This window comes from Xyrauchen texanus, chromosome 15, assembly GCF_025860055.1.
Source record: "Xyrauchen texanus isolate HMW12.3.18 chromosome 15, RBS_HiC_50CHRs, whole genome shotgun sequence".
In the NCBI taxonomy this organism is placed as follows: domain Eukaryota; kingdom Metazoa; phylum Chordata; class Actinopteri; order Cypriniformes; family Catostomidae; genus Xyrauchen; species Xyrauchen texanus.
The window spans coordinates 15,833,484-15,848,602 of record NC_068290.1 but is presented as its reverse complement, the minus strand read 5'-3'; the positions used below and the strand labels follow the sequence as shown (position 1 = coordinate 15,848,602).

The 15,119-nt window shown below is 37.4% G+C and overlaps 1 protein-coding gene across 3 annotated transcripts in view; it reads right to left on the bottom strand.

Moving 5' to 3' along the window:
* The window catches only part of LOC127655893 (ubiquitin carboxyl-terminal hydrolase 45-like), a 67,188-nt gene that overhangs the window by 29,854 nt on the left and 22,215 nt on the right, over nucleotides 1-15,119 (bottom strand). For all 3 annotated transcript variants that reach the window (XM_052143937.1, XM_052143936.1, XM_052143935.1), the window contains exons 6-8: nucleotides 6,755-6,903; nucleotides 6,082-6,177; nucleotides 5,819-5,949 (exon numbers count right to left, since the gene is read on the bottom strand). In XM_052143937.1, the coding sequence (XP_051999897.1) occupies nucleotides 5,819-5,949; nucleotides 6,082-6,177; nucleotides 6,755-6,903 (376 nt within the window). The remainder of the gene's footprint in view (nucleotides 1-5,818; nucleotides 5,950-6,081; nucleotides 6,178-6,754; nucleotides 6,904-15,119) is intronic.

Here is a 15,119-nt window from a genome sequence, read left to right as displayed (position 1 = left end):
GAATAAATTTCGTACAACACTGCGCACCAATGTTCAAGCTTGGTGAACTCTAAACTGTGAATTCGTCAGACAAGAGGAAGCACGACCAATAGGAACCCGAAACGTCACATGCTGACCTCTGATTTAAACATTTTTAATATATTATTATTTGTTAATTGTGATTTATTATTTACTTACACCAGAAGCTCTCCTGCGTGACATCATATCCTGGTTTGTTGCGTTGTCCGGAAAACAATTCGAGCTCAAAGCCTAGTGTGAATACCCCTTAACGATGTAAAGATTTTTGCTGACCAACACAAGCATCTAATATTTCACACTGCCACCTTAGGCAAACCCCATTTGGGAGCTTGATTCTCAGGCTCGAAATACATACCATACCATGGGTACACGATTAAGCATTGTACACAGAAACAGTCCAAGTTGCCATTACTAGTTAGAAAGCAGCTTTAAATTCCATGTAAAAAGTGTAATTTCTTAACGAAGGCTTGAGCTTTTTCTTAACAGTCATTGAAGTATGTTGGGTGTATGAGTGAGCGAGAAAGAGAGAGAGACAGTATATAGAGATAGAGAACGTATGTGTGATTACTTGCATCTGCCCTGGCTCTTAGTCATATACTGTACAGCTGGTGTGTGGTGAACGTACAGGAGCACTAAGTCTGCCATCGTATTATCCAGGTGGATGCTGCACTCTGGTGATGTTTGAGGAGAGTCTCCTGTTCACTGTGTAAAGCGCTTTGAGTGTAGTGTCAGAAAAGCACTATGTAACATTCATTCATTCATACAGTATATTAGTGTTTTTCACTGGACAATTGCCCCATTCAGCTTTTACCCAGCTCCTGAATTGTACATGCTTTTCATAGATCTTCAAATTAATCTAATAAAAATGTAATTAACCAGTGTCTTTGTATTATTCTGGTTCTTTTGCTATGAATGATATGGAACTGTCATGCGGTCAACATACCAGGAACTTTTATATTACATTACCGTGCAGTTATAAAGAATTAATCAACTTTGGAACACTTGTCGACCAATCAGAATCAAGCTTTCCACTGTGCTGTTTTATAAATGAAGCTATAGAAAGCAGTAAACACAGATTAGGACATCTGGGGTCAGGGTCAGTGTCAGTGTGTTTACAGGCTGTGACCCTCACTGGCACCAGGAACAGTGTGTGGTGAGTGCCCTTGACTGCTCTTTGGACCGCTCCTGAGATGGTGGTGCTGCTCAGATCTGTCCAGCTGGCAGCATGACCTGGCCCTTTACCAACTATGCCAATAGCACTAAGATGTGTAACACAAACAGTGTGTTCATTCCACCTTCAAAAACACTTTTATTTAAACCACAATGTCTCAAAATACATCATTCTGTCACACTGTCCACCATAGCAAATGTACAAGATGATGTAGAAGTAGTTCAAGTACCCCATCAGACCAGCAGCTGTACCCTCAATCTGCCAGTCAATAAACACATGAAACATACAAGATCTTCCCTGTCAAGGACATGCTATATCAGAACACTTAAGACTGTGTTGCACAGAAGGCCTTCAATTGGCCCTGCCTCAGAGTCACTCTATAAATGGCAAGCTATTGCTCTGGAGTGCAGTTATAAGAATATGTGTGCCTGGGGGTATGCAGTGAAGAGAGGGAATTAGTATCAGGTTCAGCGTGTTTTAATGCATTAACATGCTAAACACCAGAATCATATGTTACTTTAGAGTGGTGTATAAGGTGGTGTCACACCTAGTGACTGTTGTTGCTGAACTTTCCCTCCCAGTCGGTGAGCCTGTCACACTTACTGATTAAAAATGGAGCGAAGGTGTCACACTTAACAACTGCCTTTGACTTTTCTCAAATCTTCACTGTCACACCCCATTTTCACAGCCAATAAACCTGAAACTTTTGAATACACAGATATTACTCCAAGAGTCTGCAGCATCTGCTATATTAAGTTGTTTGTTAATGACATGATCTATTAAGAAGGCATAGCAAAAAGAAATAGCATCCTTTTCTTTCACACATTTATTGCCACATTGTGCAAAAAAACATTTATTTTAATGTGTATCTGTCATGATATGACATTAGATGCAGTATGTCATACAAACATACTTGTTGACTCCAAAGAGCAATAAGCTTCTCCTCCAAACGCACCGTCCACAAGCGCTTTTTTAGACGGCATGATTTTTCTGCAGCAAAAATAAATAAATCGCTATCGTCCTTTGGGGTGAAAAAAACAAACACTTTTTTATACATGAACTGCACTCATTGGTCACTGCCTTGGTGATGTGCACCTACCCCACCCACAGCCAGTGATACTGGAGTACTGATGATCAAGTGAGTAATGCCTCCCAGTGAGAAATGCTAATGCATACTCTGTCTCCCTTTGCCTGGCCAGTGATTATGTTAATAATTATTGACAAAAAATTATTGGAATATATTGGCTTTTGAGACACTGTGACAGAAGTGTGTGTCTTGTGTGCTAGAGTTTCTATGCAATGGCAACAATCAGCGCTAAATAGGTGTATATTTGTGGCAGACATATACTGGCTAGGCCGATTAATCAATATTTGGCAATTTTTAAATGAATAGTTTGCCCAAAATGAAAATTCTGTTATAATTTACTTCATGCCCTCATGTCGTTCATAACCTGTATAACTAACTTTCTTATGCAGAACACTAAAGACGTTTAAATGAAAATCCCCCTCCATTTTTAAATAAAATCGCAGTGGATAGTGCCTTTCTTTAAGCTCAATCGACAACATTTGTGGCATATTGTTGATTACTCAAATAAAAATATTTCTACTCGCCCCTTCTTTTCTTTAAAACAAAATCGAGGTTACAGTGAGGAACTAACAATGGAAGTGAACTGAGCCAATTATTGGAGCATTCGAAGACAGAAAAAAAAGCTTTATATTCTGTTAAATAATTTTTTAGCTGTAACACTGTTTAAATCATAATTTTTATGGTCATTTTAGGGTTTATAGTGTTATGTTGTCATGGCAATACATTTGTAAAATTGGACATACAGTGGGTACGGAAAGTATTCAGACCCCCTTAAATTTTTCACTCTTTGTTATATTGCAGCCATTTGCTAAAATCATTTAAGTTCATTTTTTTCCTCATTATTGTACACACAGCACCCCATATTGACAGAAAAACACAGAATTGTTGACATTTTTGCACATTTATTAAAAAAGAAAAACTGAAATATCACATGGTCCTAAGTATTCAGACCCTTTGTTCAGTATTTAGTAGAAGCACCCTTTTGATCTAATACAGCCATGAGTCTTTTTGGGAAAGATGCAACAAGTTTTTCACATCTGGATTTGGGTAACCTCTGCCATTCCTCCTTGCAGATCCTCTCCAGTTCTGTCAGGTTGGATGGTAAACGTTGGTGGACAGCCATTTTCAGGTTTCTCCAGAGATGCTCAATTGGGTTTAAGTCAGGGCTCTGGCTGGGCCATTCAAGAACAGTCACGGAGTTGTTGTGAAGCCACTCCTTCCTTATTTTAGCGGTGTGCTTAGGGTTATTGTCTTGCTGGAAGGTGAACCTTCGGCCCAGTCTGAGGTCCAGAGCACTCTGGAGAAGGTTTTCGTCCAGGATATCCCCGTACTTGGCCACATTCATCTTTCCCTTGATTGCAACCAGTCGTCCTGTCCCTGCAGCTGAAAAACACCCCCACAGCATGATGCTGCCACCACCATGCTTCACTGTTGAGACTGTATTGGACAGGTGATGAGCAGTGCCTGGTTTTCTCCACACATACCGCTTAGAATTAAGGCCAAAAAGTTCTATCTTGGTCTCATCAGACCAGAGAATCTTATTTATCACCATCTTGGAGTCCTTCAGGTGTTTTTTAGCAAACTCCATGCGGGCTTTCATGTGTCTTGCACTGAGGAGAGGCTTCCGTCAGGCCACTCTGCCATAAAGCCCTGACTGGTGGATGGCTGCAGTGATGGTTGACTTACTACAACTTTCTCCCATCTCCCGACTGCATCTCTGGAGCTCAGCCACAGTGATCTTTGGGTTCTTCTTTACCTCTCTCACCAAGGCTCTTCTCCCCCGATAGCTCAGTTTGGCCGGACGGCCAGCTCTTGGAAGGGTTCTGGTCGTCCCAAACGTCTTCCATTTAAGGATTATGGAGGCCACTGTGCTCTTATGAACCTTAAGGGCAGCAGAAATTTTTTGTAACCTTGGCCAGATCTGTGCCTTGCCACAATTCTGTCTCTGAGCTCTTCAGGCAGTTCCTTTGACCTCATGATTCTCATTTGCTCTGACATGCACTGTGAGCTGTAAGGTCTTATATAGACAGGTGTGTGGCTTTCCTAATCAAGTCCAATCAGTATAATCAAACACAGCTGGACTCAATTGAAGGTGTAGAACCATCTCAAGGATGATCAGAAGAAATGGACAGCACCTGAGTTAAATATATGAGTGTCACAGCAAAGGGTCTGAATACTTAGGACCATGTGATATTTCAGTTTTTCTTTTTTAATAAATGTGCAAAAATGTCAACAATTCTGTGTTTTTCTGTCAATATGGGGTGCTGTGTGTACAATAATGAGGAAAAAAATGAACTTAAATGATTTTAGCAAATGGCTGCAATATAACGAAGAGTGAAAAATGTAAGGGGGGTATGAATACTTTCCGTACCCACTGTATCTTTACCCAGAAAAGGTAAGTGATTTTATTACACTAAAATCATATTAACGCACATATTGTTTACTTATTTTAAATTATTATATTGCTTTTTATTCTTACAGATTGGCCCCATTCACTTCCATTGTAAGCACCTTACTGTAACTTAAATGTGTGCTTTTTATACAGAATTAGATTTTTGTGGTAATCAACATTATGCCACAAATGCTGTTGATTGAGTTTAACTTGTATTGAACCCTTAATATTCTTTGAACACATCTACAGTAACTTAATTTTAGAACTGATTCATTTTATTTTGTCCTCTTTATAAAGACCGATCAAAATACGAGCAGTGCAACATTATTCAATACATGTTCTTGTTTATCAATAAAATTATGTAGAGACCTTCATAAAATCAAATGTTTTCATCAAAAGAAAATGGGATGTGATACAATATCTCAATCTATTGACAACCCTAATACAACATTCATATATATATTCATATTGCCATTTTTTCAACCATCAGCCACCCTGTTCTCTAAATATCTGCATTTACTGTACCATATTGGTCAACATATACATACACTGGCATGTGTTCGTGTGCATACATGCACAAAAGAATAGCTGCGCTTAAAGCTGAGATGGTGCCAGGTGAAAAGGATGCGCATGTACACACATGCAAACCCACAGGTCTGCTAAAGGCACAGTACCTGAGTTCATATCACAGAAGCACCAGAGAGACACCCAACTGCCTGGCAGGCTCCTGCCTGAGCCACCCAACCATTCAGCACGTTCAAACAACAGTCAGTGAACCGTTCAGCCTGCACACGCTGTAAAATCAAACTACAAGAACAGGGAATACAACCAGCCATTCAATAAGTTTAAAGCGTAACCTGGAAACCACTTAGCGTACAGTAACTAATTTGCCATGTTCAGAATCACTGACCCTCCCTGCTGTAACCAACTCTATGACCACAACTGCATTATGCCTGCACAACAGAACAACATTCCAAACAGAAAAGAAGATAAAAGCCAAATTGCACAATTAAATGTGAAGTCTGACAATCCAGTTTGTTTGAAAGCATTTACTGGTGCCATTATTGGAATGGCTCAAGTATGTCGAAGTTGATGTGCAGCTCCTTTCATAGTGTGTGGTGTTTTACAAATGGCGACAGTGTAGACATACTTCTGACAGAGCTGGCTGAAGAGGATCTTGGGGGAGACAGGCCCTTTACTAGGCTCCTTCATGCTTTGGAGGAACAGGAACATGGCTGAAGTGAGGGGTTCAGGCCTGGGTAAAGTCACAGTTAGTGGCCCCTGGAAGAAGGCATGGCACCCATATCACTTTCATACAAAGAGGTGAGACAATACATTTGAACAGTATCACAACTGAGAATAGAAAAGAGGCTGGACTAAACCAGTCCATTACAGGTTGGATGAGGAACGTACCAAGTTAGTCTCAGTAGTGGGGCAGATCTTCATCTTATGACCTTTCTCCTTGACTTCCTGAATTAGTTCATTCAGCATATGTGTTTGAGAGAGATTCTACACCAAAACAAATTATGACATTTAGGATAAGTATAGCATCAGCTTATTAAACATAACTTTTAAAAGTTATTTTAACTTAATGAAGCATCTTAAAAACGTGGCGTTCATGTACCAGGTGCAGAAAAAGCAACAAAAGGAAAACTTGTCTGTCTAGCGCATGTTCTTATGGCAAAAAAGTGCAGATGGACGTAAAAAAGCATTCTGTTTAAACAGCCCATTTGGATGCTCCAAATTTATATCAACTTCCAACTTTTATTTTGTAAACTTTTTGTAAATGTACACTTTTTGCACTATCGCTATAGTGATGTTTCTGACATCAGCTGTTTGCCATGACAAATCTGACAACTTTCCATACATTATACTGCACGACAAGTCCCCTGCAAACATGTAAAGGTTAAGGGTTTTGCCGAAGGCCATTACCGTAATGCAGCAGTGTTTGCAACTTCAATACAGTGTTTCTGAATTTGTGTTGGCAGCCCAGATACAAAATCATTAGGCTACCATCAACCCATATACATATAAAGGACACATATCAAAAGCAGGTGATGTGAGCTCTCATTCATGATGACTTTACCTGCATCACAGCATTGAAGAAGCAAGTGTTGCCCAGATTGATGATGCCCTTGACAGGAATAAGAGTGCTGTTCGCTGGACACTTCCCTCTCTGAGAGTCCACATTCTCAGAGGGTTCCTCTCTGAGCTTGATAATTTTTGAAGTTGTTCCTAAAGGACAGATGTCAAGTTAACACATCTAATCTAGTGGTCGACTAGAGATAGTCCAGAGATTTTTACTGCTACAAATAGTGAATATTTTAATATTTAAAGGTCTGATAACCCATATACAAATCCACATATTTAATTACAGTTTAATTATAGCTTTGGGACACAATACATAAATAAAACAATAAACTATAGAATGCATAACATAATAAAAACATAATACTGTATGCCTTATGAATATTTTAATAATAACAACAACAGCATTATTGTTGACAAAGGAAGTAAATTATGACAAACTGGAGTGGTTCCAAACATACACTGGTGGCTAAAAGTTGTACAGATTTGTATGTTTCAGAAGGAAATTGGTACTTTAATTCACCAAAAGGGCATTCAACTGATCACAAAGTATAGTCCGTACACTATTGACAATCACTATTTGAAAAATGTCATTTTTTATCAAATCTAGACAGGCCCCATTTCCAGCAGCCATCACTCCAACACCTTATCCTTGAGAAATCAAGATACATTGCTAATTTGGCACTAGAAAATCACTTGCCATTACATCAAACACATTTGAAAGATATTTGGTTTGTTAAATGAAGCTTAACATTGTCTTTGTGTTTTGAGTTGCCACATTATGCAATAGACTGGCATGTCTCAAGGTCAATATTAGGTCAAAAATGGCAAAAGAGAAATAGCTTTCTCTAGAAACTCGACAGTCAATCATTGTTTTGAGGAATGAAGGCCATATAATGCTTGAAATTGCCAAAAAACTGAAGATTTCATACAAAGGTGTTCACTACAGTCTTCAAAGACAAAGGACAACTGGCTCTAACAAGGATAGAAAGAGATGTGGAAGGCCAGATGTACAACTAAACAAGAGGATAAGTACATCAGAGTCTCTAGTTTAAAAAATAGACGCCTCATAAGTCCTCAGCTAACAGCTTCATTGAATTCTACCTGCTCAACACCAGTTTCATCTACAACAGTAAAGAGAAGACTCAGTGGTACAGGCCTTATGGGAAGAATTGCAAAGAAAAAGCAACTTTTGAAACAGAAAAAAATAAAAGGTTAGAGTGGGCAAAGAAACACAGACATTAGACAACAGATAACTGGAAAAGAGTGTTATGGATCTTAAACCAATTGAGATTTTGTGGGATCAGCTAGAATGTAAGGTGTGTGAGATGTGCCCAAGAAGACAGCCACATCTGTGGCAAGTGCTACAGGAAGTTTGGAGTGAAATATCACCGGAGTATCTGAACAAACTGACAGCTGGAATGCCAAGGATCTGCAAAGCTGTCATTGCTGCGTGTGGTTTTGATGAGAACTCTTTGAAGTTGTTTAAGAAGTTCAGAATTTTTTTTTTTTTCAAATTGTAATAGTAATAGTAATTTTCCACATTATTAATGTCCTGACTATACATTGTAATCAGTTGAATGCCACTTTGGTGAAAAGTGCCAATTTCTTTCAATAAGACCAAAATATTGTACATTATTCCAAATATTTGGCCACCAGTGTATCTGAAAAGCGAAAGAGATTTTGCCATTTATCGGTAAATCCGATATTAAACCAATAACCAATTAAGTAGAGAAGTTAAAAAAATCTGTAAAAGAAATAGTTCAAACTGATAATCAGTATTTCTTCTTCGTCTTCTCTAAATAAAAAGTTGACTAGCAAAGTTGGACTTCTGAATTTTAAAAAAAACTTGACGTAATGTAAAAAAATTATTTGAGAAAAAATAATCTTATTGTGAGGATCTGTCTGGAGTTGGCCTGGTCTTGGTCCCAATGAGCCCTGCCTGATTTCTGCAGCAGAAATGGGTTAACATGCTGGGTAGCATCTGGGAGAGGCTGCAGATGACAGCTGGATAAAAGTACGCTGGTTAGGGAGCATGGAACAAGCCCAGCTGCTCCCAGTTACTGCCATAACTTTGCGGGAGCTTCTCAGCCCAGACAGCTAAACACAAGGCCCGCAGAGAGTGAAAAGAACAATTTTCAACACAAAAACTGCAAAGCTCAAGAGAAATGACGGGTGCACTGTCCTAAACACTCAGGAGACATGAAGGGAACCTGCATGTTAATTCTAAGTGAGCAGTCGGTCCCTTAAATAGCACACCAAGTCCCTCATAGAAAACCCTGATTGTGTAAGTATTTCAACAAGACTGATGCATTACAGTGATTTATTTTAACAGTGACAATGTGCTAACAATAATGAAAACTTCTCTATTCAGATTTTTCCCCAACAAAATAAAATCAGCAATACTTTTAAAAATCTGAAATATTTAAATAATAATCAACATATTAAAACTGCTGGGTCTATTCCTTAACCAAGCATCAACCCTACATATTTATTTTGTATTCTTCTGCATTTCTCTATATATCTATATATATCCATCTATCTATATTGTATACTGTGCATATGGCTCTGCAATTGTACTTTGTATGTTACCATGACATTTGTTAAAAAGCTTCAACAGCCACAGTCATGTTGTCAAGAATTTAAAGTTACTAAAATGTATATTGTACATTTAGTATAATATACAGAATACATAACAAACAGAAAACAATCCAACTCCTCGCTGTAAACCCTAATTCAAAAACCAGAGTTAAAAAGAAATGTAGGCAATCAGTTACATACATTTTTGTAAATTTGATAGAACATTCAGATCTTAATTTTTAACTACACATGCATGTTAATTGCTCTTAACTTGAAATATTGAGTAAGCCAACTCACACATTTGCTAAATCAAACATTTTGATGGTGCTTAATTTTATTTTAACTATTTGGCTGAATTTAAAATTAACAAGTAATCTCAATTGATATACTAAATAAAAACCTCGCTAGCTACAGTGAATGCATGCTATTTGAAAACACTTTCCTTTGATTAGCACAGCAACTGCTCAACAAGTAAATCAATGCATGGAACAGCTACTGTAAAATGTCCTCAACCAAAGCTCAAGCTCCACTATTCACCGTAACAGTAACCCCCAAAACTCCAACATAACAGAAACTCTTCTAAATACACAACAAAACATTAAACACTAACAATTACCCCCCTTTATATTCATCTCGCACAAAGACACATTATATTACACTTAATTTTCAAATGTATTCTCCTTGAAGAGTGCCATACAAATCATGCTGGGAAACAGAAATCCCTGCCAAGTTTCAGTTAAATTTTAGTTCCTGTAAATTTAAAGAGGCAAGTTCATCAAACTCAATATAATTGTCACGGAACGAGGTGTTTAAGGGAAGGACCCAAGCGCAGATACGCAAACAATGTACTTCTATTTTAATAAACAGAAAACATACATAAAAATTCTCTTGATGGAGAAAAAGAAAACAAACAAATCCAATCAATAATAAATATAAGAAGAACTGAACTGATAGGGAAGGCAGACAGCAAACACGAGCACATGACAACAGGAGCAAACGAAACAATCCAGCACAGGACAGCATACATGAGGAGCTAATAGAGGGAGAGAAAATAAACAGGTTAACAAGGGGCAGGTGAAACAAATTAACTAATATTGAGCAGACAAAGAGGTGGGGTATGACACAAGACTGAGAGACATGTGGCAATACGGAAATAAAACAAAGCTATGCGCTCTCACGGACACAAACACATATGACATGAGCGGATAACGCCAGAGACAAGGCAACAGGCGCCCATGCTAAATGACAGACGAGACTTTTGGTTACGGATCACGACCCAGACACGTAGCGCAAAGCAAAGCATGCCCGAGGTTGCGAGAGACAGACAAAAACAACTGACAGGAGTGCATGCCGCAAGAATCACATAAGGGCAATGCACTCGTGCCAATAAACAACAAGACAAGAGAACACATGACAATGCCAAAAAGGTGAGCCATGCATTCTCACACAGACTAGACAAGACACTAAACATGAGTGTCAGAGTTCAGTTACAAAGACAATAAAAACAATCAACAGAAGTGGCTGAACCCTGACAACAATAAAACAATTCCGGTTACTTAAAAAGTGTCAGTTTCGTGAACTCAAAAGAAGAGAAAGTACTAAGTACTCATTAAGGTTAATTTATTTGAACTAATTTGTATGATTACATTTTTCCCTACTCAAAACAATTAATTATTTTGAGCATTAGGGTTTACAGTGCTGAACATACAGTACTTCTGTACTGTAGGTTTGTGTAACGTTACAATTGTCATGCATTGCTAACCCAAAGGCAGTAAACACAAAATTTGCAAAAAGGTTGTGAATAAGTCTTATTAAAAAGGCTGAATCAAAGAACAGCTTCTTGCTCATTTTTTTTTTTTTAATTCTATTCTCTTTCGCACCACTTCAAGGAGAATGCAAGTGGCTCTCTGTCAACTTAAGCATTAACAAACTAAAATACTGCAAGCGCCCCAGGCACTGAGAATGAGAGAGAAAGCCAAGCTGCTGCTACTCGCCTCATACAAATCCTACTATTTACACTGTATTACACTGCTATTTATGCATCAGCAAATAGAAGGGCTGTTTCAGAGAAATAAACATACTTTATCCTAACCAGCACAATCTTACAGTTGTATTAGTGAAAGAGATGGTGCCCAACAATCTACAGTAATGTCCCTTTGTTTAGACATTTTTATCTCTCTCTATCAGATAAAAAAAGGTTCTCCTTTTTTGCTTAATTGTTCTTATCTTTGGCAGTTTTCTAAACAAAATTAGCCTTTTCTTTTTTTTTTTTACTTGTCTGTGTGCTTGCTTGTGTGAATAATACAATGTTATATCTAAGATGTCCAATAATAAAATATGTGGTTCAACATGAAAAGCATGCTGGAAATATATGTTATCAACTATTGGTGATAACAAATTTAAATACAAAGGGATCTCAGTTTTCTAATGGCACCTAAATTGAGCTTCTAGTCCACTCAGAGGCCGATATATTTGTTGAAAGAATGGGGGTATTTCATGAACTGAAAATTAGACTGAACATCTATGGGCGAGCACATCTGTGAGGGCTAAAATGCGTTAGAGCGCCACCTACATTCCAGATCGGAATTCTATGATGGAAGGTGATAGAGGAAACAATCATTTTTCTAATACTTTTGGCCATCTAGTGGAACAAAATAAGACTTTTTGGAGGGAGCTGGAGTAAACAGAACTAGAATTGCATGCTCACAAAAAAATATTTTCGAATTCATCATAAAACTGTAAACATATCCAATATTATTTATGAATAAATAGTTTATTCTGGAAAAATTTGACCAATTTTTGGCAATTAGTCCAGAGTTTGTTTAAATGATGAGCTTTTAAATTTGAGTGTGAAACATTGCAGGCAGAAACCCAAAAATGCAGAAGACTCAGAGTTAAAAATAGTTTACCGGTAGCTTTTAATTTGAGATGCTAGATTTTCGCATCTACCACTAGATTTCCGCATCTACCAGTAACAGTTTTGTCAGATTAAAACAAAAAGGATGGAAACCCAGGCCTCTATAAGTCAAATAACATGTAAATGAGCATAAGTAACTCATATTATATATACACAAGTGCAGGTTTTGTACAAGTCTACTGTCTGTAATATGCCTTGTTCTTAGGGCTGGACGATATGACCTAAAATAAAAATCTCCATTCATTTAAAATTTTACCTCGATTACGATTAATGAACGATTATTTTGTTTGGTTTTTTTACTTTAATTTTTTTGCCCTCATAGTTCAGTGACATGTTTTGTACTGTAAATATGCTCAACTATTAAAGGAGGGATATTTTTTTCTAATGAAAGAGTGCATTTCTTATCTTTGTGATTTTAAAATAATTGAAGGAACGACAAACAATTTATGGTTATTTATTGAATATTTCGAACAATTGAAATCAAAGCACACATTGCTTGAAATGAAAAAGTCTTATGAAAAAAGTCACATTTCAGTTTGTGTAAAAAGCAATTTTCCTAAACAAAATTTAAAATAAATAACTTGCTTTTTTGCAAAGAAAATAAATTAATTAAAATATTACCATGTCAAAAGTAGAAAATAACCAGCATCTTTTGAAAACAACATATGTTTTAAATATTGTCATATGAAAAGTAGAAAATAATTGCATCTCTTGTAAATAAATATTATTTTAAATAATGCAATGTAAAAAGTAGAAAATAATAACTTGCATAAACAAATATTTTAAATAATGCCATGTGCAAAAATGTAAATAGAACACTGCTGATTAAGAGCAAGAGCTTGGACAGGGCAACTTTAATGGATTAGCAGGCTGTGTGCTCATAGTGTTATAGATTTGAATCTGACTCATAATCGCTGTTGCATGTGATCTTCCTCTCAGTGATCTTGTCCTGTCACTCTATATGCAAGTATTTACTCTAGGTTCTTACTAAGAAACACTAGCATGTTTACCTTTTCAGGTTTCAGGCAGTATCTGAAGCAGTGCAATTTAGGAAAAAAAATTGTCGTGATAGATCAGTTTATCTTTTGTCGAGAGTTTAAACGATGTGTTTAAATCAACTGCGCACCACTGTAGCTATGGGAGCCATATCCTTCTTGATGTAGTAACAAATGGTGTCAGTTATTTCTTTCCATCTTGTATCCTTTTCATATTGTGTAGAATTTGTAAATGCTTGTGTTATTGACACCTGCTTTGTGGAGGCACTTGTTACTGGGTGCTTTGCAGTCTCTCTCTTTTTTTGAGCCATGCACTGTTCATATTCGGTGACGTGATTGTGATCCAAGTGTTGAAACAGATTGGTGGTATTACCTTTGGTCGATAAAACTTTTTTGTTTTTCTGCAGAGTTTACATTTGACTTCTTTACTGATGCCAAAATATGCCCAAATGACAGACACTGTGTTTTTCTTTGGTACAACCTGCTCCTGTTGCTCAGTTGACTCTGTGTTTGAGTTTGCCTCCATGTAGCTTCCATGCCGCTGAACGGACAGTGCGGAGTCATGTGACTACACACGTGGTAGTGTGTTTTTAAGGGGAAAGTAGTAACAGGATTAAAAAAACAAATAAGTGACATGGGAAAATTACGTCAGTTAGAGGTTCTGAATTTTGGTTTCGATTACTTTTCGGTTATCGTCCAGCCCTACTTATTCTTGTACACCAATTGGTTTATTCTAGCATGATTTCTGTTTAGGAAAGTGAAGAAAATTACATAGAAGTTTATGTAGGTGTGATGTTTACATGCTTTTGCATTGATTTCTCCCTGCCTCTTCGATATTGGAAAGATCTATAAATACTAACCAAGATGAAAGGAGAAAGGTTGAAAGTCATCTTTTGGACAAACTACATAAAACCAAAACAATTGTATAAACCTTTAACTTACAGTCATAGATATGCAAGGCTGTTGAATGCCTGTGCAGATGGGGGATGCTTGCAAGCAAGTCGAGGTCAACTCAAGACCTGCCTAAGATTAATCTCTGCTGAACAATACCAGTTGCCTTAGAAAAAAAAAAAAAAAAACATTTAGTCAAACATGAACAAGGGACACTGAGTGGTCGATACAAAGTCATTTCTGAGAACTGGAATGCAACAGGTAAATAAACCTGAAATGTCTTTCAGGTTGAACTGACTTTCCTGTGTCCACAGCTTTTTACGTTTTTGTCCCCCCCTTTGAATCCATATTGCCACATTGGCCCATTGTCAACCTATGTTCTCTGATTGAAGAAGTAAATTGGTTTTGCCTTTGTGCAAAAATGCTCCCCAGAGCTGACACAAATGTTAAGCAGAACCAAAGACACCCACTGTCTTGAACACCCACAAACTGGCCTAGTGTTAAACATTGGATAGTTACCACAATTATAAAAACAAATTCTCATCATTTACTTGCTTTACTTTCTTTTACTTTCTTTCATTGCATATTTTTCCTATCAATGAAAGTGAATGGCAACTGAGGCTAATATTCTGCCCAATATAACTTTTTGTGTTCAAGAAGTCATACAGGATTGGAACAACATGAGGGTAAGAGTAAAAGATGACAGAATTTCAAAATTATTTTTCGGTGAACTCTCCTGTTATATTGACAATGGCTCAGCTTGAAATAATTCATCAATTAAAATCTGAAGTGGGCAGCTTCTGTGCCCCTCGTCATTTTCTCACAAGAGGTAATCAGGCATCAGAACAATAGACTCTAGTGCTGCTATTCCTAAGTGGAGCCAAAAGCATCTGGAGCCCCATACGAAAACATCTGGAAGTTTGTCTGTGTCCACACAGCCATTTGGGAGGGAGCCCATATGTCCATACACACCGCAGTGC